A 26282-nucleotide genomic window follows, 5' to 3' on the forward strand; every position below is an offset into this window, starting at 1 on the left:
CAAAAGCCTTCCAGTTAGTTTTCAGGAGCTGGGGAAATGGAACATCAGAGTTTCTTTGCTGAAGGAGATATGATGTTAGCAGCTCATCCCTAAGCTTTGTGTGATACCTACTTTACCAAGTCCACACATGGGCCTGAGCAGAGAGTTCGGTGGTAGCGTGCTTGTCCAGCATTGGTGAATGCAAGGTCCTGAATTCCATACTTTGTACCAAAGTGCACATGAACACACACACACACACACACACACACACACACACACACACACACACACTGAGCAAAGTCAGGATCCATTGCTAGCCAGTTTCTTCCCAGAAAAACACAACTGAAAATAACCCTGGATGATCCAAAGTACATTCAACCTCCCATACTCACCCTCGGTTTATTGCTTTCATCCTGGACACTTTCAGAGAAAATTTATTTTAAAGTCAGTATCAAGTCCTTTAAAGAAAGTGGTCCACGGTGTAATGCCCATGAATGAGCCCTGCTGTAGGAACTGAATCTCCCTATGAAGCTTCTGGAAATCAGTTAGTCAGAAAGTCATTCTTGCGGTCCCTTTAGCCGTCTGAGTCACAGCCCTGGATTCACACATGAGTAAGGAATGGCTCACAGCCATCCGTCCTTCCATCTGCCTTTTCAATACGAGAAAAATACAAACAAACAAACAAAACCCAACTCTGCATGCATGGCCCTGTGCAGAGAGTCAGGGGTACAGATGACTACCATGCAGCCCTGACCTGGGAAGGCACAAGCTGGAATCTAATCCGTAAACCCAGCTCATTCATTTTTGGTTCACCAGAAAAATCACCAAATAACTACTTGCCTAATCAAGACGCAGATAAGCAACTAAGGGCAGTTTCGTGCCACCGGTGGGTCCAGAAATCTTGCTTTGCTTTATGTGTTGCCCAGACAAAATATCTGACCTAACAAACTGAGAGAAGAAATTAATCTTGGCTCACAGTTCAAGGATGCAGTCCATCATGGTGAAGGGGGCCAGAACGACAGAAACGTGAGGCGTCTGAGTATTGCATCCATAGTCGGGGGCAGAGAGAGGCGGACACCTACATTCGACTAACCTTCTCCTTCTTATTCGATTTAGGACTACGATGATCTTGGAGTGGAGCAATCTTCAGTTAAGATGGCTCTTCTCAACTCAATTAACATCATCTATACACCCCTTCCCAGCATGCCCAGAGTCTTGTCTCCTAGGTGATTCTAAACCCTCAAGAAGCAAGCATGTGCCCTATTTCCTATGTAGGCAAAGAGGGTTTCAGGAGATGAGATGAGCTGATTTTCGGGAGGTGAAAGGACACTCAGTGGAAACAGAGGAGCATCATGGGTAGAGGAAGAGTATTGCCAAAGGTGTGAGAGGGTAAGGCACACTTAGGATCTCCAACAAGCTTCCCATGGCTAGAAAGTGATGTAGAGAAAAAACAGGGTAGGGGTAGAATCTCAAAATTCTCGAACCCCCAGCAGAGCTGTCCTCACTTAAGAGAAAAAAGTGGAACAAAACACAGCTTCAGCCCACTGCAGACAGCAAGACAAAACTGGGGGCGGGAAGGGGGAGGGCTCTGGCTGAAGAAGTGGTACCCAGAGGACAAGCCATTAGGATTGACAAAGATGGAAAACAACAAACTGAAAGAGCCCAATCAAAGAACAGTAACCAGGTTGCCACACAATGCCAGGCTATAAGGGGCAGGGAAGCCATTCTGTAGCTGCTGCCGTGTGTACAACAGTTGGGAGGTGACAGACATGCCAGCTATCCACAGCTGCCCAGCATCTTCAGAAACTCTGGTTTAGCTGCTGTAGGCACCAGTGATGCTCTCTGTTGGTCCCCAGCTGTAGCCAAGCTATGGTGGCAGATTCAGGCCTTGGCCAGTGTGGCCCTTGAATCTGAGGCTCCTGATGTGCATCACTCTCCCTTGTATTTGTCATCACTCTCATGAGGTCACTGTTACCCCCATAAAAGGAAGCTCCAGGAATCCCCTTGCTTCAGGTAAGCCAGCTCTCAAGTGTTGGATGAGTCCCAAAGCCAGGCCTACCAGGGTTTGGTGGCCTGTCCTTTTCACTCTCGCTATGGCTATGGCTGGCCGCTTCTATTCCTTTGCAAGCAGCCTATGAATATTCAGGACCCTTTCTAAGCTGGTTGTTGAGAACCAGCTTGGAAGAGTATTTACACCGTGGGGAAAATGCAAACACAACCGGAGGAGTGTGGAGTGTTTTGTTTTGTATTTTGAAAGCCAGTTTATTAGCACATCTCTTCATTCCAAGGCAACAAGGAAAGAGAAAACAAATGTCAAATTGCTTTCTTTGATTTCTGGAAGCAGGTGTGTAAGACTCTCAGGAAGATTCTGAGGGGGCTGCTCAGAGGACTGAACCAGCCAAGACGCCTGCTGCTGAGCCTGAACCAACATGATGGAGGTTGAGGAGTGACTCCCACACATCTCTTCTGACCACTACACTCGGGTCTATGGCTCATGTCTCACCCCCGATCCCCAGCAAATAAATAAACATAAAAAAGATTGTATTAAGAGAAAGATTTCAATTCCAAATAGCAAAATAAAATGGAAAGGTTTTTTGGTTGCTTTTTTTTTTTTAATTCAGAAAGAGAAGCCCCCAGAGTATGGAAAGTATACTTCTGCAATTTTAATGAGGCTGCCACACAGGCACAGATGCATTTTGTGTGCTGCTATTGGCTGAAGGAATTTGACTCAATTACTTCGTGACAATTAAAAAGGGAAATGGTGGTGGACAAGGTCCTAATGGAAATTGTTTCCAGAAAAGACTGCCTGGCAGCCAGTCCCTGCCTTAGCTGCCAGTACATGATGCATCGAGTATTGGGATCCTGATGGGACCATCCCGGTAGAGAGTCACAGGTGCCACTAACAGAAGTTGCTCAGGCTATGGCATTTCTCCTCTGTCCCCAGCATGGTTGTGCCATTCGCAGAGCTCCACAGCTGGGCAGCCGAGTCACAGTGGCAGGCGCCAGTGGAAGACAGAAGGGGAGAGAGATGCAAAGGAATGAAGGAACGTGTGTTTAACAAGCACCTACTCTACCACCAAGCACAGACCTTGATGTCCTTATATGTGTGCCACACAACTGCCCTTTGCTCCATAGCTCCTAGGTACTCAGCCATACCCCAAGCCCTTAGACGGAGTAACATACTTAATGACCCTGAAGTAGCTACAAGTGTCCCCCATTTTACAGAGGAGAAAAAACACATCCTGCATTTACCGAGTGAGAACTCAGCAATGCCAAGAAAAAGCCAGAGCAATGACTCCGGGTCGTCAGCTCTCTGTCCTGACCAGTGGAGCTAACAGTAAAGGAAGGATTATCATCGACTGGAACCCTGACCTTCACTTAGTCAATATTTATCAAAAGATAATATGGCCTCAATTATTACAAAGACGGAGAAAATGGAAGCATTATGAACATTTTTATAACTAGCAAATGATAGTAATTATACATAGAGGCTACTGTTGGTTGAATACTATCTCCCATGTCTAAGGACTCTAAAAGTGTTGGTGTCGATGCCTGCTGACTCTGTGTCCTTCCACATGCCAAGCTCTGGACTTCACAAACATATAATCTGGATCCTTGCAGTCAGTGGATGTGGTGGGTCTTCTCCTGATTTATAGATAGATACAGAAGCTGACACATGAAAGCCAGCCTTGCCCAAGGGCACGGAGCAGGAAGTGATGGAGCGGGCTGGATATAGGCATCTGGAGCTCCACCATCCATTTCCCTAATCTACCCGCCCAACATGTGGCCTTTCATGGTGTAGGGAGTGCATGTCACCATTGCTGAATGGACAACAAGGAGGGGCAACCCAGGAGTGGATTCTCCCAGTACCCCACAGCCTGTGTTAAGGGAGTACAGACAGAAGTGTCACGTGATGCAAGCTCAGGACCTGACGCCCTGGGCACACCCACTCTCAGCATTTCTCACCAAGAGCATCTGCCCCAGAAATGTGGCATCTTGGCAGTGAGGGTGACGTATGGGCCAACTGGGCCGATCTCCCATCTAATGCTGGCATCCTCATCTGCATCCTGAATGTGTAGCACTAAATGAACCCTAATTAGCATACTTAGTATCCCAGTGACTACCACCTCAGGCAGCAGCAGTGAACATACTGTTTTCCCTCATTCATTCACTCAGTGCATTTTAAGTTGGGGACTACCGTGCACCAAGCCTGGGATAAGACCCAAGTTTAAGCTTCAGGGTCAGTTTTCGAGGAAATTAATGATTTGCTAATTAATTCCTTCGATAAGCATTTACTCTCATGCGCTAGTATTAAGCTAAGAACTCTCGGGACTCCGAGACTGATTGGTTGGATGACATGTTTACTAGTAACTACAGTGAAGCTACAATGAGCATAGTAATTAACATTTTGCAGGATGTTCATATTTATGAACCACTTTCACAGTCATGGTGGATCCTGTGAGAGATGGAGACCATCCAGGGGTGGGGGAGATGGCTCAGTGGGTAAAGTGCTTGCCGCCCAAGCACGAGGACCTGAGTTCTGATCCCCAATGCCCACACAGAAAGCTGGGTGCCTTGGTATGCACCTCTCATTCTCATCTGACGAGGGGGAGACACGGGCTCCTTAAGGCTTTGGAACTGGTGAGCCCCAGGTTCAGTAAAGGACCTGTTTCAAAAAATAGTGTGGACACTGATGTGAAGTACTCTCATTACTAACCTCTGACCTCCACAAATGTGTACATACATGTGTGTGCATACTCAGACACATATGCACATACAGACATGCATTATACACATGCATACACAAAGAGAATTGGGTGTTCAGGTAGCTCAGATGACCTACACAAAGTCTATGGTGTCAAAGCCACCATTCCAAAATCTGCCATCTGCTTGAACCTGCCAGTGACAGAGAATAAGCCTCCTGGGTCCTCACAGGCAGGTCCCACTTTCAGAAGAAATGTGAGTTATACAAAGCTTTATCTGGTATTGGTCAAAACCAAACATAACCCCGTCTTTTGTTAGTCCTCATTTTGGTCTACACAGTCATGTTAAATAATAATGTTCCTGTTGTAGAGCTGTTTCTTCCAGACTGAAGCACCCTCATGAAGGGAAAAGGTGGTGTTTCCGAAGACCCATAAGAAGGGTACCAGCCCTCAACCTACAGTTGCCTGAGCAGTGTGCAGTTGCAGGGAGAGGAGACTCTGGTGAAGCTACTTGCCAGTTGCTCAAGAGTTCCGGCTTTTGCACATCAGCTCCCTCTGGGGTGGGCTTTCAGTGATCCACAGCTTAAGGTCCCTATGTTCCTGTCAGTCAGCCCTCACCCACGTGTTCTTCCTGGGAGTTATTCACTAACGGCCTGTGTGTTGAAGGACTGGACTCCAGCTGGGTATAACTATGCACACATGTAATTGTAGCACCCAGGAGACAGAGACAGGAGGATCATGAGTTCCAGGACAATCTTGGACATATATAGTGATACTTTATCTCAAAAACTAACAAATAAAATAACTAATAAAACAAATAAATAAAATCCCCAAATTTAAAAGGCACAGTCTTCTGCTTGGTGCTATTGGAAAGTAGAGGAATTTTTAAGAGGTGGGAGCTAGTGGGAGGAAGTTAGGTCATTGGGATGTACACTTTTTAAAAGATTTATTTTTAAATATACACAGGCCTGTGTATCTGTGTGTAGGTATGTGCTTATGAGTGTATATGACCCACAGAGGCCAGAAGAGGGTGCCAGAACCTTTGGAGCTAGAGTTACAGGTGGTTGTGAGCCATTCTACATGGGTGTTGGGAAACAAACTTGGGTCCTCTGCAAGAGCAGCATGTGCTTTTAACCATGGAGGCAGACCCCCAGCCCCTGTGAGAAGAGCACATTCTTCTGTATGCCCCCACCACAGTGTGCTGGCTCATTACAGGCTCAAAAGCAACAGAGCCAACCCATTTTATACTGAAACTTCCAAAATCACGAGCCAGAATAAGCCGACTTAGGGGCGAAAGCTGACTAGCATATCTGAAGAACGGACACAGAATCTCCCTAAGAACACAAGGTAGCATGGATCATAGAAATGCCCTGCTGCTTGGGTCAGTTCCCACATCACATGGATCAAGAAAGGAAGAGAAATATTATTTTTAAAGGGCACGGAGGCTGGAGAAACACATTAGTAGTGATGTTTACCAAGAAGAGGGAAGCTGTTGATTAATACCAAGTAACTACAGCACAAATGCCACACAGACCTTTACAGGACCTTCCCTGGACATGGAGAAGTGTCACCTCAGCTCCCAATGAGGCTGATGTAGGATCTGGCATGAGCCAAGCCTGGTTCAAACCCCATCTCTGCCCAAGTCCTGGGGTGAATATAGAAACAGTTCAAAGGCATCATGATACTTGGTAGAGTTATGTTCTAAATTAAACCAGAAATTTTCTGACTAAAGTAACCCTCAGTGAATCCAGTGGCCATGATAACAGGGAGGACAGAGGAGTCAGCAGGAAGCCACGGGTGTCCACTCCTTTTCATTCCTGAGTGTTCCTCACACGCTGCCTCTGACACGGGCGCTGTCCCTTGAAGCCCGATGGCTTACAGGCATGCCAGGCCTGTGTCAAATTCTCACCAATAATTTCTCAGCATAAATGAACTGGCGCAAATGCTTTGAAATGGCTGCTACAGAATTATGTGACAGCTTCCAGGAGAACCTATAAAAATAGCTAGAATCGGAGAATGGCCATTTGATGCCCAGAGGTTTCTCAATGATTTAATGTCTCCTTTCCTTCTGGCTTGTGATGCTTCTTTTAAGAGCTAACAAGGAGAAGGGTGGGAGCAAGTACCAGGTGCCCCACTATTGAAATAAGTAGTGCTAACAAACAGCAAAAAGAATTCCAGATTAGCTAAAACCATCATAAAACAACAGTATTTCTTTATACTTATATGGAAGTCTGTGTATGCTGCTGTGCCATCTGCCTATTGTTATATACTGAGCACTCAAGGGGGGAGTGGGGTGCACATTCATGTGTTAACCCTGTTAATTTTCACAGCCACCCACCATCGTTTCTTTTCCTATGGCTGAGGTGTAGTGTGGATAGGGGGTTCACCTGGGATCCCGCAGCTCAGCATGGTAGACTAGAATTGGAACCTGAGTCTGCTTCTGTTTGCAAGGCACACTGTAGCAGGTTACTTACTCTGCTACATTGTATTTGCAGTGGAGCTTGGTGATTAGGCAGTAGAAGAGGAGGTGGAGCTGGGAGAAGAAGAGAGGAAGGGGAGGGGAGAATAAGAGGAAGGGGAGGAGAAGAAGGAAGGTATGGACCATGGAGTACCATGGTCGAAAGCTGTCCTGGGTAGCAACTTCTATCAAAAGGTTAGATATTGGGTAACAACTCTAATTGTGTGGGCATCTTGTTAATTGACCATTTCTAAATACATAAATCCTTTAGATGATCATTAAGCTTTAAGAATCTCATTTCTACCAGGTACTGTGAGGATGGCAGATATTGTCTGGGGTTCAGCTGAGCTTTGTGGATGCAGCATGGAGGACTGGCAGAGCCATCCCTCACACTGGTGTCTCCCCCATGCATCTAGCTAGTCGGAACACGGAGGCTGCCTGGAAATAAGCAGGACTAGGTGCCGTTTTCTAAATATCTATTCCCTGTGTCTCATTTCACCCCAGGATCTAAGCCCGAACGCACAGGATTGGGGCCTCTCTTGGAGGAGAGAGAATACCTTTAGTGACTGGTGAATTTGGAGGAAGACAGTGTGCAGAGGGGCTCAGACACCCACTGCCTCCTCATTCCTACTGCTTACAGGCCTGACTCTGGTACCCCACAGTCCTGCACGTGGGTTGAAGGGAAAACCTCACTTGGATTCGACATCAGGAAGCCCATTTGCCTGAAGATCTCTCTCTCTCTCTCTCTCTCTCTCTCTCTCTCTCTCTCTCTCTGTCTCTCTCGTTCCCTCTTCCATAATGATGGTGAGATTCAGTTTCTCTTTATTCCTTTATCTAATTCTCAAATAATTCTGAAGCTAGGGGGAAGCAAGGGCTCCTTCTGGCTTCCCTCCATGCTCCCATGGTCTGATGCTATTTGTATTCTAATGCTAACTACTGGCTCTCAAGATCTGGCTGCCCCCCAACTGATGAGCAGATCCTCACGCACACCAAGTAACGCTATATAAACCTTGCTTCCCAGTTTAACTGGTCAATAAAAGACTAGAGCCTGTGATTGGGCAGTAGAGGGAGAAAGGTGGGATTTGAGGGTCGAGTGTGTAGGTTGCAGGGAAAGAGAGAAAAGAAAGAATGAGGAGAATGGAGGAAGCCTGTATGAGAGGAGATGGACTACAAGTACGTGACCAGGAAAACAACAAGTAACAAGGGACATTATGGCTGGGAAATGAGTTAGAATAGCTCCCAACCCAGGCTTATGGCTTGTAATAAAATAAATAAAATACCTGGATTGTGTGTCTTTTATATGGGCTAGCTAGAAGGATGAATTTCACTTACAACCCCACATGACTTCCAATTTATAAGAGGCTTACATGTGGTCAGTTGTGTGATAAATATTATTCTGTATGAGGGTCATTTTCTTAACTCAGATTAATCCACATAGTTTAATGGGAAGGGGGGATAGGGTAATACAAAAATGTCTTAAGTGTGAAACAAACTAGAAGATAAAGCATAAATCCAAATGAATCCACTGTCTATAAAGAGGATACTAAACTTCCCCCAATTTAGAGACCAGTAATCTAAGGTGAGGTAACCTGAATACCAACAAGTGCCAAGAGCAGGAGCTAAAACAAGTTTATTTGGAGACAAGTAACTCCTTATAATACATAAACTCACAAACCCAACAGATCTCATGTGGTGTGTGACCACACTCACAAGCTAAGTGTACTTACTGGGGCTTCTATAATCTGAAACCTGTCCAGGAACCTGCCTGCTGCTGGAGCGTGGCCCTGGGTGACAGATAGCCCAAGACTGACTGCTGTGTGGGGAGAACAGAGTTGATGGACTTTGGGAAGAGGAGGGGTCCTCGGCACCTGCTCTGGTTTAATATCTATGACTATGATGAAATAACCAGACAAAAGCGACTTAGGGGAGGGAGGGGTTTGTTCAGCTTACAAGTTCAGGTTACATCCATCAGTGGGGGGTGGGGCAAGGCGGGGCTTAGGATAGGTGACTGGTCCCCATGCACCCACAGCCAAGAGGAGAGACAGAAAACACACTCATGCTTGCTTGGTGCATATGCTTGGCTACTTCTCATTGCTCTCAGACAGTTCAGGCTTTAGCCCATGACATGGTATCACCATGCAGGATTAGGTCTACCAACCTCAGTTAACAGTCAAAACAATCCCCTACAGACCAGTCTGTTCTAGGAAATCTCTCTGTTGAGATGTCCCTCTCAGATGATGTCAAGTTAACAGTTAAAACTAACCAGAGAGATGACTCTGTAGTTAGGAGCACTGATTCCTCTTCCAGAGGACCAAGGTTTGATTCTGAGTACCCACATAGCAGCTCACAAACACCTGTTACCCGAGTACCATGGACCCAACGCTCCCTTCTGCCTCTGTGGGCACGGCACACATTTGGTGCAAGGCATGCACACAAACAAAATGTTCCTACACATAAAAAATAAACAGCACAGCAGTGGAACCCAAGCCCTGAGTTGAGGAGATGCAGAAAGCTGCACGTACAGCATCATCTTTGCATCCACAGGCCCAATATGGCACCTGGCCCATAGCGTGCATCAAAGAGCAGTCCAGTGGTAGAGCCTCCAGGGCTGCTCCTCAAAGTCTCCCTGCTGGTCTCAAACTTACAACATAGCTCAGGTTGGGTTTGAACTCGTCATAATTCTTCTGCCTTAGCCTTCCAAAGGAAAAGCTGGGATGGCATAAATGAGCATCATATCTGAAATATTACTCATAGAGACACTGTTGTCTGGTCTTCACCAACACTGTACAGTCATAGTACTGCAATCAAAGGTCAGCTGAGCAGGCTTCCAACATCAATGGAAAGATGCCTCACAGACAGCTGGTACAACCTGTAGCCAGACCATGGAAGACACAGAGGTCACGTCTAAAATAGCTAAGTGTAGGGATGAGGACTAATCTCTTCCCTAAATGCACACACTAGCTCCCCAGTTTGGAAGATGCTAGTCATAAACTTGGGCAGAGGATCCATGCAAAGCCTCACGGTGGTATCTTTCTGAAGCATCCAGATTACAACACCGGGGAAGTGGCCTTCTATATCCGCAACTATTTTAAGAACCACAAATCCTGTTTCTCTTCTTCAAACTAATTAACGTTTATAAGCAGGACTGAAGTGTTTCTTGTGACTGCCACGGAGAAGCAGATCCCTGCAGTTGGAAGCAAGTGGCGGGGTGGTGAGAGACTGTCAGAAACACTTCTCGAAAGCACAGCTACAGTAGACAAGAACTACGGCTCCCAATTAGGCTGGCCTCCAGTATCTGGCACCTCATATCTAATGGTTTAAAAGCAACCAGCAAAATTTGCAGAGTCCAAGGGTTTTTAAAAGATGAAATCTTCCTTTTTATTTTTATCTCTTTCTTGCAAATGATAAATCATGGTACTTATAAAAGCTGTGGGTTTTGCGACATGGCAGAGAGCAGAGATGAGCAAACCACAAGCTGTAGGGAAGAGTAGATACTTGCCCAAGGTCAGCTTCAGAGTGCACTGTGGCACTGGCAGCCCAGGCCCTCACCTCCTAGCTGGCTCAGAGCTACCTTCTACAGGAGATTGCTTGGTTTAGCATTCCTGCCCATGCAATGTGACAAAAACTTCATGGAAATTAGAGGGATGCCTTTTCAATGTGAGGCACGAACAAACCGAATGCTTTGCGTTGGGGGATCACTTCAATTAAACTAGAAACGTGGGCACTGTTGACTTACTTCAGTCTTGCTGAACTCTTGTTACACTATCCATTTGTTTAGACAAATTCCTGTCTTCAAAAAAAAAAAAAATACACGACTTGAATGGAGGAAACCTGTGTACAGTTTGCCCTCTGCATCCGTGAGGTCTGTGTCCAAGGATTCAACCAAGGATGGGCAACCCTTGGGAAAGAAGCTGCATTTTTACTGACTGGGTAGAGCCTTTTTTCAAAGGGTCATTTGCTGAACAATACAATATGGCAACTGCTTAGGCGCCATCTACATTATATCAGGTACTACAAGGAATGTGCAGATAATTTAAAGTATCTGGGGGAAGATGTGTGCATTACATGCAGACACTCTGCTGTTCTATGTAAGGGACTTGAGCATCCACAGGGTTTGGTACCATGGGGGATGCTGGGAAGAACATCTGTATTTCAGTAGGTATCCATTTGTGAGGATTGTAATGATGTCGATGCTAGTGATACTAGCTCTATGTGCTCAGCTCTGTGGTGGTAGATGAGCGCACCAAAAGGCTAATTATCAAACAGTTACCACTCATGAAATGCTTCCCATATCCAGGCAGTGGCTCAGTCTGCCATCCCAACACTCCTGCTAAGCAGCTTTGTACCATTACGAACTTTTTACTAATGGAGAAATCAAGGTTCAGGGAAGTCAACTGCCCCAGATTTCACAGAGAGCAAGGGGAAAATATCTGTTCTCAAATCCAGGCCTGGACTCTGAAACCTTCTACCTTCGTCACCACAGAAGACAGCATCCCTGTCTGTAAAAAAGGATTGCTTCAAATTCTATTTCCAGAAAGGACATTAGGAGATCCAAGGACAAGCTAAAGGGTTGGAGATGACCTGTCCTCCACAGCCATCCTGGCCTCGTCCTGGCAGGGAGTGGAGAAAAGCACAGCTCCCTGGTCAGGACAATGGGATAAAACTGAAACAAGTGCTTCAGAGATCCAGTGAAATTCGGGTGCAAGGTAGAATTTGTCTACTGTTTCGTCTTAAAATATTCATGAAGCAGAGGGGCACTTCCGCGTTCAATAATTAGACAGCTAAAATCCACAAGTTATATTTACAGATCATGAAGGAAGGAAGGACATGTTCAAATGTCCTAGAAAGACTGAGGTTCAAATCAGCAGCCTTGCAAGCTGTCATGTTACGGTGGAAAAAAAAAAAGCCAACCAAACAAATGAGACAGAAGCGTTGCTGTTGCCTAGAGAAAAAAAAAAATTTCCCTGCCACTTGTTCTGCTGGAGAGAAAGGCTGAGTCAAAATTAAGAATGCATCTAGGACTTTGCCTACAAACCAGCTGTGGGAGAAAGAAAAGGGATGGGGGAGGGGCTGCAACTTCTCCCTCATTAGAAGAATTGTTTTAAATGGATGTGACGGTGCCTTAAAGGTTAGGTTTGACAATCATTAATACTTTGATTGTCTTAAGAAACCCACACAGAAAGGCAGGGAAAGAAAGTGGATGAACAGAAACCTGAGTTTATGGTGTGGCCCTGTGTTATTTTCAGTGCTCTGGTTGTAGGCATTATGAACAGAGTTCAGTTAAACTGGGCCATCCCTTGTTCTTGCAGTCATTGGGAAGCTGTGTCCAGGGTGTCCTTCCCCAAGGGCATTGCCCACCTCTTACATATAGGATCGAGGCATCCTGATTATCTCAGCACAAAACTTCAGAGGAGGAGCTGAAGGATGGATTCCCAGAGGGTGTCTGATGGATGGACAGACCTAAAGCCAGAGCCAGGTAGGGCAGAGATTCCGTGGTTGGAGTTCTCTCTCTCTCTCTCTCTCTCTCTCTCTCTCTCTCTCTCTCTCTCTCTCTCTCTCTCTCTCTGTGTGTGTGTGTGTGTGTGTGTGTGTGTGTGTGTGCATGTGTGAACTAGATTATCTACCCTCATCCTGAAGTGGTGGAGTCAAGAGTGGGAAGAGACAAGAGAGGCTGGCAGAAAGAAGGCTGGGATCCCAATTGTTCTCGCTCTAGGGTATCACTAGGACAGGGGGTGGGTCTGCATGCAAACTGATGAGTATGCAGGTAACATGAGCCACACCCCAAGGAAGAACCCAATAGATGCTTCTGGAGAGAATGTACCCTGAGATGTTTTGATCCCTTATTTGCTCATAATAACTATTGTGGTTTGGATCTACAATGCACTCCCTAAAGCTTACGAGTTGAAGGCTTGGCCCCCTCAGTGTTGCAATATTCAGAAGTAGGGCCCAGCTAACCAGACCGCAAAGGTCCTGATCTCATCAATGGGCTTATTCATTGGTGGGTACATACTTCCTGGGCTCTTAGGATGTGTGTGTGTGTGTGTTGGGGGACTATAGAAAGTGGAGGCTGGTGGGAAGAAGCAGGTTACTGAGGGCTTGCTCTCAAGGTGATATTGTGTGCCCTTCCTTCTGCTGTTACAAGGAAGGTGGCTTTGCTCTAACATGCTGACATCACAGTGGAGTCAAGTGGGTACGACTCCTCTGAAGCTGAGAGCTAAGATTAATTTAACCCTGCCTGCTTTGAGTTGTCCACCTTAAGCATTGAGTAATACTCCAATCAAATGTGCAATCCAGGCACCATCCCACCCTTATCCCATAATAATGGGATAATGGGAAGCTGGAGTTTAGGGAGGTTAAGTGATTTGCTCTGTCACATGCTCAAACTCTGAACCCATGTGTACTCATCCCGGGGATGCCTTTCCTTTACTCTGCCTTATTTGTCCTTGGTTTGGTTACTTCTGGCTGCATAGAACTCATAACTCTGTTGTTATAACTCTGTCTGTTGGTAACATTGCAGGCCAAGGGAAGATTTTTGCTATTCTTTTCTTTCACCAAGTTTTACTGTCTCCACCTCTGACTTCAGCCTCAGTTCCTTGTTCTGCCACTGGCACCTGCACAGATATTCCATCTCCCACTACAATCTTTGAAGCTACACCCAGCTTCTGCTCTTGGCTCTCTCTCCTCTGAGCTGAGACATCCTTAGTGTATCTCTTTTTCTTCCTAGCAGAAGATTTCCAGATCCTCTACTTAATCAGGCCTTGGAGGACAGAGTCTAGTCTCTGTCCCCTATGGCATTTCACAGGGTTCATTGTGTGTAGAAATTCTACCTCAGCTGATTTCGTATGCAGGCTTATTCCTCCTTCCAGCAAGAGATGGGGTTCTAAGACCCAGAGCAGAAGACAGACTTACTGCACCTTGGATTTTTGGCCTATAGAATGGGCTAAGGACTCACAGGATGCCTGCTGCACACAGTAGGGAGGGTGCTTGACAGTAACCAATCTGAGATGACTGTAAGACAGCAGAGCGCTGTGCAGGTGTGTAGGAAATGATAGTGATGATGACGGTGTGCAGAGGACAGAGCTGGCTGGGGAAGTGAGAGGCCGATGCTCTGGAGAAGCCCTCCACCTCTGCACCAGAGTTCAGCTCTTTCACCACCCCCACCCCCGACAGACATGGTGCAATGCACAGCTGGAGCCAAGTGCCCCTTAAATATGCCGAAGCTGTTGTGTGTCTCTGAGAGACTACCAGTGAGTTACAGCCACATGGATGATAGACAGGCAACCACGTCTACAGTGCTGGAATCAAACTCTTATATTTTTTACAGAGAAAAACTGAAGGAGCTCAGGGTTTATTATGACTAAGCATATAAGGTTGCAGGTCACCGTGGCAGTGGGAGTGTGAGGTGGCTGGTCACCTTGCTGCACTCAGGAAGCAGAGAGAGATAAATGCTGGGATTCAGTTTCCCTGCCCCCTTTTTTATTTTGTCTAGGAACCTAGCCTACATCCGGGATAGGCCTTCCTACCTCAGCTAACCTAGTCCAGACATCCAGAGACAGTCCCAGAGGCTTGCCTCCTGGGTGACCCTAGACCCTGTCAAGTCAGTGATCAATATGAGTCATCACAGGCACCTTAAAGACAGGATGTCCCTACATCCAGGGACTGAGCCAGCAAGCAGGCCTCTGAACACGCTGCTGTGGTGCTGTGGGTGGGGCAGAAACTAAGAATCAGGAGTAAAAGCAGTACATGCCTCCATGGGGGGGGCATAGCTGCATGGGGGGCATAGCTGCATGGGGGCACAGCTGTATGGGGGCACAGCTGCATGGGGGCACAGCTGCATGAGGGCATAGCTACATGGGGGCATAGCTGCATGGGGGCACAGCTGTATGGGGGCACAGCTGCATGGGGGGCATAGCTGCATGGGGGGCATAGCTGCATGGGGGCATAGCTACATGGGGGCATAGCTACATGGGGGGCATAGCTGCATGGGGGCACAGCTGTATGGGGGCACAGCTACATGGGGGCATAGCTGTATGGGGGCATAGCTGCATGGGGGGCATAGCTGCATGGGGGCACAGCTGTATGGGGGCACAGCTGTATGGGGGCACAGCTGTATGGGGGCACAGCTGCATGGGGCATAGCTGCATGGGGCATAGCTGTATGGGGGCACAGCTGCATGGGGGGCACAGCTGTATGGGGGCACAGCTGTATGGGGGCACAGCTGTATGGGGGCACAACTGCATGGGGGCATAGCTACATGGGGCATAGCTGCATGGGGGCACAGCTGTATGGGGGCACAGCTGCATGGGGGGCATAGCTGCATGGGGGCATAGCTACATGGGGGCATAGCTGTATGGGGGTATAGCTGCATGGGGGGCATAGCTGCATGGGGGCACAGCTGTATGGGGGCACAGCTGTATGGGGGCACAGCTGTATGGCAGCACAGCTGCATGGGGGGCATAGCTGCATGGGGGCATAGCTGTATGGGGGTACAGCTGTATGGGGGCACAGCTGTATTGGGGCACAGCTGCATGGGGGGCATAGCTACATGGGGCATAGCTGCATGGGGGCACAGCTGTATGGGGCACAGCTGCATGGGGGCACAGCTGTATGGGGGCACAGCTGTATGGGGGGCATAGCTGCATGGGGGCATAGCTGTATGGGGGCACAGCTGTATGGGGGCACAGCTGCATGGGGGCACAGCTGCATGGGGGCACAGCTGCATGGGGGGCATAGCTGCATGGGGGGCATAGCTGCATGGGGACATAGCTGCATGGAGGGCATAGCTGCATGGGGGCATAGCTACATGGGGCATAGCTGCATGAGGGCACAGCTGCATGGGGGCACAGCTGTATGGGGGCACAGCTGTATGGCAGCACAGCTGCATGGGGGGCATAGCTGCATGGGGGCATAGCTGTATGGGGGCACAGCTGTATGGGGGCACAGCTGCATGGGGGCACAGCTGTATGGGGGCATAGCTGTATGGGGGCACAGCTGCATGGGGGGCATAGCTACATGGGGCATAGCTGCATGGGGCACAGCTGCATGGGGCACAGCTGCATGGGGGCACAGCTGCATGGGGGCATAGCTGCATGGGGGCACAGCTGTATGGGGGCACAGCTGTATGGCAGCACAGCTGCATGGGGGGCATAGCTGCATGGGGGCATAGCTGTATGGGGGCACAGCTGTATGGGGGCACAGCTGCATGGGGGCACAGCTGCATGGGGGCATAGCTGTATGGGGGCACAGCTGCATGGGGGGCATAGCTACATGGGGCATAGCTGCATGGGGCACAGCTGCATGGGGCACAGCTGCATGGGGGCACAGCTGCATGGGGGCATAGCTGCATGGGGGCACAGCTGTATGGGGGCACAGCTGTATGGCAGCACAGCTGCATGGGGGGCATAGCTGCATGGGGGCATAGCTGTATGGGGGCACAGCTGTATGGGGGCACAGCTGTATGGGGGCACAGCTGCATGGGGGGCATAGCTACATGGGGCATAGCTGCATGGGGCACAGCTGCATGGGGCACAGCTGCATGGGGGCACAGCTGCATGGGGGCATAGCTGCATGGGGGCACAGCTGCATGGGGGCACAGCTGCATGGGGGGCATAGCTGCATGGGGACATAGCTGCATGGAGGGCACAGCTGCATGGGGGGCATAGCTACATGGGGCATAGCTGCATGAGGGCACAGCTGCATGGGGGCACAGCTGTATGGGGGCACAGCTGCATGGGGGGCACAGCTGCATGAGGGCATAGCTACATGGGGGCACAGCTGCATGGGGGGGGCACAGCTGCTTTTCTAGCTTTCAGTTTCATGAGTGCCGTAGCTATGGATACTATAGTCCCCATTTTCTGGTGGCCAAGAAGCTTCATTAGGACTGTGCTGGAGCTTCCGATGAGGCTTCTACACCACCTCCACCCTGCCTCACATTCTCTGGGGCAGGCCCAGCTGGTCTCCTTGTTGGCATTCCTACTGCATTCTGTACCTCACCAGGTTCAGGTGCAGCGCTGACCCAGCCTCTGGCACAGGACCACATGCAGACATGCTTTCCCTTGTGCATCCACTGACATGCTAGCAGCTTCCAGGCTGCAGGGGGATAGCACAGTCTGGAGGAGAAAGGGATCCACTCAACGTTAAGGAAGCCATCCACTTGGCCAGGGAGAGCTGGTTCTGCAGCCAGAGGGGGTGTGTAGTGCTCTGCTCACAGGCGGCCCTGACCTGCAAGGGTGCAGGGGTGGCTGAGTGTGGGGCCAGATCCTACTGCTCTGAACTGCTCAGATCCTGCCCGCTCCCACGCCCCGCACATTAGCCTCTGCCTTGAGAGTTGCTGAAAATGAAGGAAGAAATGGAAATTGCATGAAAAGAAGAGGAGAGAGAGCAGCTGGAGAATATTTGGTGTGATAACCCAGGGCTCCGGGGAGTGCCGAAGCAGACCTTCCTTCTCATCTTTCATTTCTTTTAATCTAGCAGGTAATTAGAGGGAAATCAAATCCCTCCCCACAGCCAAAGATTAACCTGTCATGGCCTACTCACTGCACCACCTCTGCTTCTCCCATCCTTTCCCCCTAAACACCACACACACACACACACACACACACACACACACACACACACACACACTACATAGTGGTCCACTTATTTAAAACTATTAAGATTGAACATTTCCCATAGCTAGGGCTCTCCCAGGAACAAGCAAGATTTTCCTTCCCTCCAACGCAAGAACTTTTCATTGCTTTGCAGATTTAAAAAAAAAAAATCCAACTGAAAAACTCCCTTTTATGGATGAAGGAAGTAGAGTGCAGAGTGAGGAGACAAACCCTTTTATGGCTAAAAATGGCAGAGCCAGGATTTACCCCTGCAGCATCTGACTGCAGAGCCCTGTGCTTACCCACTCTGCTCCCTATCTGCACACAAAAGCCATGAGTGGATCTCTGCTCTGACCTCAGTGACTCTCTCCTCCCTCAGATGATGTGGTAATTATATGTAGAAGACAAACCCCTGTCCGACTACTGATGAAAATCCTGCCTACCAAGGATCTAACTTCTCTCTACACCCCAGGTTATACTTCAGTCCTGGTTTGGGACGCTGTTGAAAACCAAGAAGCCCCCTGGTTGGCTGAGGTTCTTTCTCACACAGAATCACCTGCTCATTTTCTTAGACCACATAAATCGGGAGACAAGTCCCTGCTCTAGCTTACGGTGAAGAAACCGACAGGTATCCACTTTATTCACAGAGACAGGGTTTCTTTCTCTGAAACCAGACCGGCCTGCCCCACAGAGATCCCTCCTCCCGAATTCTGGGAATACAGGTGACCTCCACCATACTCTCTACCATAGAGGTGGTCATCCCACACCACACTGGTTTTTCTGTGTGGGTCCTGGAGTGTGAACTCCTATCCTCGGGGCTTGCGGGGCAAGCACTTTATCCACAATGTTAACTGACTGGCTGTATGTTCATCCTGTATCCTATTTCTACTCATATAGGGAGCGGGGCATCTGCATACCTGTGGTAGAGCGACCCAGTTGCTGGCTGGTGTCCCTCTGGAATGACACTCTCTTCAGGAAATGCACATTTCCCATCAGCCTTAGAAGTGGCTTCCTCAGCAGACTACACACAGGAGAGGCTTACTCACGCAGCGGTTCCACATTTTGAGATGGAAAAGACTTGGCCCGTTTCACACAGAGAAATGCACCTATCATTAGCCACCTTCTGTCTGTTTTCCCATGGAAACACATCCACATGTTTCTTGTTTACTGACAACCCTCCGAGCCTGAGACATTTTGAGGACCAGAGAGCCGCCATAGACGCAAACTACAATGTCCCCAACCTTCGGAGGGTTCGGTGGTGGAGCCTCCAACTTTGGCCTTAGATAAGAAAATTCCAGCCTTTTCACCAGGAACGGCACATACATACACAAGATCCTGTGTCACCTCTGGGCTCCTTCAAAGCCCTGCACATTCCACTCTGAAAATGAGCTCTGGATTCTTTCATTTGACACTCCAGGCTGCCCTCCTCTGGGCTCTGGGTTTCCGTGGCCCTTCCTTCTACCTCCTTCCTCTCTTCAATCCACTTCATGCACCTGCCTCTCCAGCCTCCCTGAACTCTTCAGAGCTCCCTGTGGAGCCTCCTGCCACGGTTTCCTCCCCCAGGGACGTCCTTCCTCTTCTCTTTGTATTTCAAGCCCTACTCACACTTTACACCTCAGCTGTAGTGCTGCCTCTTCATCTGCTTTAAAGGTTCTTCCTGCCAGGAAATGCTGCCTCCATAGGCTCTTCCTTCTTGACAATTTCTCCGCCTGCTCTACCTTATAGGTCTTTATGTATGGGTCTCACCTCCCCTTCTGGCCTGTGAGCTAATTTGCTTCTGGAGTCCTCCTCTTGACACACAGTAAGTGCTCAACAAACTCGAGATAAAGGAATCTTGCTTCTCTAATGCACCCCTGATGCAAATGAAATGCAAATGAACATCCGAACAGTCACCTACTTTGACCCAGACTTCTTTTATGGAGATGACACATGGGTCTGTGTCTGCTGGCCCATGGGGTTCAGCATAAAGAATTCTTTGGCATCAAATGAACTTCAGGACCAGTCTGTAGGATAATGAGATGATTCCTCTGAAAGAGTCTGTTTCCAGAGGCATGATCACCATCAGAAGGTTGCCACCCGTTTTTAGGATGGCATGCTTAGTGCACATAATTCTGGAGAGGTGGCTCAAGAGTTAAGAGTGCTGGCTACTTTTTCAGACAACTGAGGTTCAATTCCTAGCACTCACATGTGGCTAGCCACCATTTCTAACCCCAGTTTCAGGGGGATCTGATACCCTCTCCTGGCCTCTGTGGGCACTGATTGCACTACGGACATGCAGGCAAAGCAACCACATCTATAAAATAAAAATAATTAGTCTTCTAAAAATGAATATATCTTTCCTATTATTATTCAGTACTGCCAGAGCAAGTGGGAGGAGTCTGAGTTTATGAACTTTCTGATTCGTGTGCTTCCTCTACTCTTCTCAAGGACAGGACAAAGCCACATTCCTTGGTCACACTCAGAGTCCCAGCTATGCAACTGTGTGCCTGGGAGGTTCTCTTCTCAGTTCTCTCAGAATGCCTCACCTTTGTCCTGAGTTCCATGTAGAATCTATCTGCTTTGGAGTTTCACCTGTTGGTTCTAATGGCAAAGGATTCCAGAGAAATGCTTGTCAAGGTAAGCAGAGTAGACATCTCCAGTGGTACCGAGGCGTCAGACAGGCTCCCTCAGTTCTTTACAGCAGAGTTATTGTGGTAAGAAGGGGTAAATAAAACGGGAGCAGACTGTGACAAGTCACTGTGGGAAGAGGGCCTTCTGGGCTTCTGTAAGTCATGTTGCAAACAGCTGTAGTTGAATCAGAGGCAAGCAGAATATAACCCAACTTCTAGGAGGCATCACAAACTCCATAAAATCTCCCCAGATTCCTCCACGCCTACCTCCCTGGCACACTTTATAAATTCTGGGGTCCAGAGGAGAGTCCAGTTACCAGAAAGAAAGACATTCAGGAAAGGAACACAAGTGAAATGGCCCCTCTGGGCTTAGACGTGCCTTCCCCGAACTAGGACCTTGTCTGAGAACAGCTGGGGACTATGTCTGACAGGTTTTCAAAACAAAGACTTGGGTGACCAAAATACCTTGAGAGAAAGGGTTTTCTGCTTTTTTCTCTTTCTCTTTGATGCTGGGCTTTCAATGTGCAGCAGAAACCCTTCTCAACATGAGGAGACTCTGGTCATTTCTACCTCACCTCTAATGAGTCTTGTGACTTGGGACAACTCATGTACCTTCTCCAGCTTAGTTTCTGGGTGAGGAGGGGTTACTCAGGGGCAGGCATGGGAGTAGAATGACTCTATCCATCACTTGGATCAATTGTCTCAGAGGCTTAGGAGCTGGCTGTCACCATCAGGTAGTTTGAAAGTGTAGCTTGACTGACCTCTTGGTGACCCAGGAGCCAGCATTTTTCAGTGCCATCGGGGAAGGAAGTGACGTGGCTGAGCTCAAAGCATGATGGGACGTTAAGGACCTCACCCAGCCCTGGCTGCCACATTCACCGCTGCCAAGTCCATGTTCTTTAGATGCCTGGGAGAAGGCATCTTGAACCAGGCAGATGACTAGAGTAGTGATCTCTGAACCTCTGCCAGTGAAGTGAGGGCTGGATTACACCAGAGGTTCTAGTGGCTTCTTATGGCAGAAAAGAAAATCCTTCCGTACAAGTGACCTTTAATATAGGAGACCCAAATCAGTAGTTAACCCTAGCGGCCCAACTGCCCATCAACTGACAAGCAGGTACTAACCTGCCGTGGATCTAATCTATACGATAGCTAATAATCTATAGAAAGCTCTAACACATGCATGGCTGAACCTCAGGGACATCACACAAATGAAAGAAGCTAATTACAAAAGACTGCTTGTTGTGAAATTCTGTTTAAAAAGAAGCAACTTGCCAAGGACAGGAAATCTGTGGCAGATAGGTAGCCCCCATGGGTGGTGGTGGTCAGTAGGGAGGAAGGGGGGATCTGGGGATGCAGGGAGTGCTTACAGGAATAGACTGATATTCCTATAACACTGGGATGTACCGAATGTCACTAAATGTCACTGGACATATGCTTTTTGAGGGGAGGGGTTGCTATGGATCAAATCTAAGGTCTCGTACGTGCTAGGCAACTTTCTATCATCGAGCTACATGCCAGGCCCTCAAGGTGTATGCTCTTAAATTTTAAGTATATGAATTTTACTTCCACAGAGATGAGGTTTCCAGACTCTCTAAGTGCTGGGCTCCTCAGTTCCACATTCTTAAGGTTCCTCCACTGAGACCCAGTATGGAAATCAATAGTTTTTAGCTACTAAAAAGTTCCAGTCATCTTAGTTTTCTGGGGAGGTGGTCTCCCTGCTTTAAGGTAATTTCTTCTAACCTCCCAAACACACAAGTCCCAGAGATGTCTTCCTGCCTGGAAACAAGCCCACCAACTGCCCTCTGTGTTGTCTGTGGTAGTCCATGGTGATTTCCCCACTTCAGATTTATGATACATCACTGGTTTTAAACTCATAATTCTGCAAGAAGGAAAGTAGCCAATCCTTGCTTTGGCTAGTTTCCTCAGTGATCAGTGAAATGCACATTTAAAATTCTTCTGTCAACAGTGTACGGCATTTCACCTATGACTCCAGCCTCAGAAAGCTGAGCCATGAGGACTGAGTGCAACTTCCAGGCTAGCATGACACAGGGAGACTGCCTCTCAAAAAACCAATACCAAACCAAATAAAAAAGTGCCCATTAAGTTGTTTCATTTGAATGTAGTTATCACTGTTTTATTTACATGTCATTATCTATTATGTAGAAAAGCCCCCTGGAGGCTCTAAACAGCTATGCAACTTGCTGAAGCCCTTACTAGTAGCTTAGCACAGACTAAAGACTTGAATGTTGTCTCTTAGCCTCAAAAGAAAGCATTTTTTTTGAGACACTGTCTGATTCTGTATCCCAGGCCTGGGCAGGAATTCAATAGACAGTGCAGGTTTTCCTTGAATTTGTGGCAATCCCATCAGCTTTTGAGGGTTGGGACTACAGGCAGAACCAGCATGAACCAGCAAAGAAAGTGCTGTTAGTTATGTTCAGAAGTCAGTCACGGGGGGGTTAGGCTTCTCTGCACACAGAACACCTATGACTGTTCTCAGCCTCACCAGGAAAGGCCCCAGGGGTTACAGGACCTAGGTTGTATGGAGGTGCAGGGTGCAGGGTACAGGGTGTATGGGCACCTGCTGGCACCTTTCTAATGGTCCTTCTGCACCTTTCCAGGGAAGCCTCGGGGTTTCGGGTCTCCGGACATCTGCTTAATTAAGATTGGGTGGGGCAAATGAAATCCTCCCTACCCCAGCTGTCTTGATGACAAATACCCCAAGCAGGAACTAAAAAGGACCATGCCATAGGCTCTAGTACTGGGCACGGAGACACACACCTGTAATACCTCTGCCTCTAGGGAGGCAGAGACAGGAGGATTGTGAGTTCAAGGCCTGCCTAGACTTCACAGTGAGACCCAACTCAAACAATAATCAACAAAAAGAAACAGAAAACTCTGCTACTACAGGTAAATTCTGGCCTGGAGTTCTACAGTGACGTCGCTCAATGCAGTTGTAATGGCGTGCTTTAAGAACTGTATCCACAGTTTTTGGCCCCACAGCTGTGCACATTTTTCTATGTCCCCCACCCTGTGCTTTGTCCCATTACCTTGAATCATAGGAACGGAGAATAAGTTCATCCTCAAAGTTACCACAATAACCATTGCTTATATATTAATGCACTTTGCAGGTTGCAATGTGCTCTCATGGAGGATGCTGGCTAAAAATAAACTAAGAAGGTGAAATTAAGGGAAAAGTCAGTAAATGGCATTTAGCAAGTCACACACCTCCTTATGCTCCAGGTAAGAAAAAGGGAGATGAAAGGGTTTCTAGGTTAGAAATGAAGCCAGAGCCCTGAAAATTCTGTCCCTGGATATCGATAGGAACATCAATGCTTTTTAAATTACAAATGAGATGCTGCTGTTTGTGACTTGATACGTTATAAAACGCCTCTTTCATCTTCCCAATCAGTGGTCCCGGGATCCTTGGCAATTAAATTTCAGATCTTCTGCTCTTACGGGTTGTGTAGGTAATGAGAAACAAGAAAGGGGAAAAAGAAAGCTCGTCCGTCTCACTGTGTGGCTTTACCGGGAAGGGCGGAACCTCTGCTTCTCTGTGCTTGGTAGCAAAGGATAAAGACTGTTCGGGCCTCCCATCTGCGTACTAACAGGCCCTGACTGTTTAGCTTCTGAGCTCAGATGACAGAGGGCACACTCAGGGTGGTATGGCCATATAAGAGCCATATATATGGGTATTGAAGAAGAGGTAGTGACTATTGAGATGGAGCGATGGGAAGGGCACAGGAGGAGCTGCAGAGGATGGGTGGGAAATGCAAAGGATGTAACTATACCGTCCTTGCAGGAAATTTGCAAAAGAAGAAACTTTTAATTTAAAATTTAAAAGTATGCTCAGGTCACACAATAGATTTTGAACTTGTTTCCAGTGAAGAAGTCAGAATACCAATGCGTCAAGGTCATCCTAAAATAATCTGCAGCCCCATGCTGCAGAAAGCCACCTACTTCTCTCCATGTGGAGCACAAAGTCTCTTGGGAATCTCCTCTTGGCTGCTGAGATCAATAGCCATTACAGGAAAGATTTTTAAGGAGTGTGCTTTACGGCAATTAATCTGACTAAATTGCGACTCTAACCCGTGTGTTTTCTGAGGGTAAGTAGTGAGAGTAACTGTGTGTTTAGTCAGTGGTCCTGTCATTTGCCCACTGTCCAGCCTTAGAAGCTCTGAGGATCTGGTGGCCCAGGGACTTCATCTCTGAAGCAGAAGTCCATGGAGGCCACACAGACAGAACTGGCTACGTGGACCACAGAAGTGAATGTTCGTGGTGACATTGCTTTTGGGGAACAGTTACCACCCAGCCTGCCTGAGAGTAATATGACCAATCTTATAGACTCATTTCCTGCAAGGTATGTTTGCTCGACCATGGCTGCCAAGCAGCAGCACTTAGGGAACCTGCGAATGTGTGGACAAACCTCCAAGCCATGCTCGTAAGAATCAGCGCTGCGGAGGTGGAGGCCGTTGTGCTGGCATTTTGGAAGCTACTCTGGAAGGCTCTCCTGTGCAGTCAGGGTAAGAACAGCTGTAGGGTGGCTCATTCAAGAGCTGGGCTTGAGCCCCACTGAGGAGGAGTCGCAGCAGAGGGACTTAACAAACACCACTTGTTGGAGAAGTCAGCGTTCCTCCCTCCCTCGAGCCATGGCAGCTAGGGCTGAAAGTCTGGGAGCTTTCAGGTCAGTCCGACAGATCACAAATATGGGAAGAACGACTTGAAACGCCTGCTTTCCAGTTTCTGCCAAGACTCAGTCAACAACAGTACTCAGTCAACAACAAACACTTTGTGAGCACCTGACGTGTGTGTGGTGGGGGACAAACAGAACCAACTGGCCAAGTGAAATGTTCTTCATATCAAGGATGCTTGCATGCAAAGTGAAGCAGGGACGTTCATCGTCCCTCTTGGGGTCCCCGTGGGTGGCTGCAGGGGCGTGTGGGGAGAAATTAATTTGGACCTGTGCTAGAGGTGTCAGAAGACGATGGCATCCACTCTGCAAACTCAGAGCTCAGGCCAAGAGCGTAAAGCAGCATGAGGGAGGGCAGAGGCCGCTCTCTCCATGTCCAGCTGCTGGGGCCTCTCCTGCATGCTGTCACACTTCTGCCCACAAACAGCTGTGGGCAAGTACAGAACCTGTCGCTGAGGAAGTGGGAGATTAGGATTTGGATGGCCAAGGGAAATGTACCCCTGAATCCCAGTGTCACATAACTCCTGCTCCCCATCAATACAATTGTGTGTTGGCTGGTTGGTTGGTTGGTTGGTTGGTGCTGGCATTTGGACTTAGGGTCTCACACGTGCTAGGCACATACTCTACTATTGAGCTATATTCCCAACCACTCCTGAATTTGAGTTGCTGGTCACGTGGGACTATTTATGAAATGAGTGATCAGTCATTTAGCTCTCAAGAACGTAATTCGCCTGCTTGGGACACAGAGCAGAGACATGAAGGAACCAGCAGAAAGCAGGGATACACTAGAGACTTACTGGATCTCCTTTTTCTTCTTCAGTGGGTCCATGAGGCGCAGTGTGTCTCTGATCACAGCCACCTTCACCTCTTCATCCACCAGGCTGGGGATATTTTCAAACACCCCTGGGGAGAGCTTGGAAGGTAAGGATTCTGAATTAGAGCTGACTGTGACCCTGTCCTGATGCTTATCCCTGACTGCCTCAGACGAGCTCAAATGGTTGTGCAACTGTACAGCTGGCCTATGCAAATCCATAGAAGGGAATTTTTAAACCTTCCCTCCATATTGGCATGCAAATTCCCTATTATAAATTCAGAAAACTTACACAGGGAAACAATAGCGCTATGGTTTTGTTGTTATTGGTATGGTTTTATTTTGTTAGCCAAGGCTAGCCACTGACTTGATATGTAGCTGAGGATGGTCTCGAACTCATGATTCTGCCCCCTGGATTCCTGGGACAGGTGTGCACCACATGCCTG

At 48.1% G+C, this 26282-nt stretch overlaps 1 protein-coding gene across 5 annotated transcripts in view; it reads right to left on the minus strand.

The window, feature by feature from the left end:
- Ttll11 (tubulin tyrosine ligase like 11) overlaps window positions 1-26282 on the minus strand; it is a 231469-nt gene that overhangs the window by 113318 nt on the left and 91869 nt on the right. For all 5 annotated transcript variants that reach the window (XM_076928607.1, XM_034496640.2, XM_076928610.1 and 2 more), the window contains one exon: window positions 25823-25938. In XM_076928607.1, the coding sequence (XP_076784722.1) occupies window positions 25823-25938 (116 nt within the window). The remainder of the gene's footprint in view (window positions 1-25822; window positions 25939-26282) is intronic.

This window comes from Arvicanthis niloticus, chromosome 2 (genome assembly GCF_011762505.2).
Source record: "Arvicanthis niloticus isolate mArvNil1 chromosome 2, mArvNil1.pat.X, whole genome shotgun sequence".
Taxonomy (NCBI): Eukaryota; Metazoa; Chordata; class Mammalia; order Rodentia; family Muridae; genus Arvicanthis; species Arvicanthis niloticus.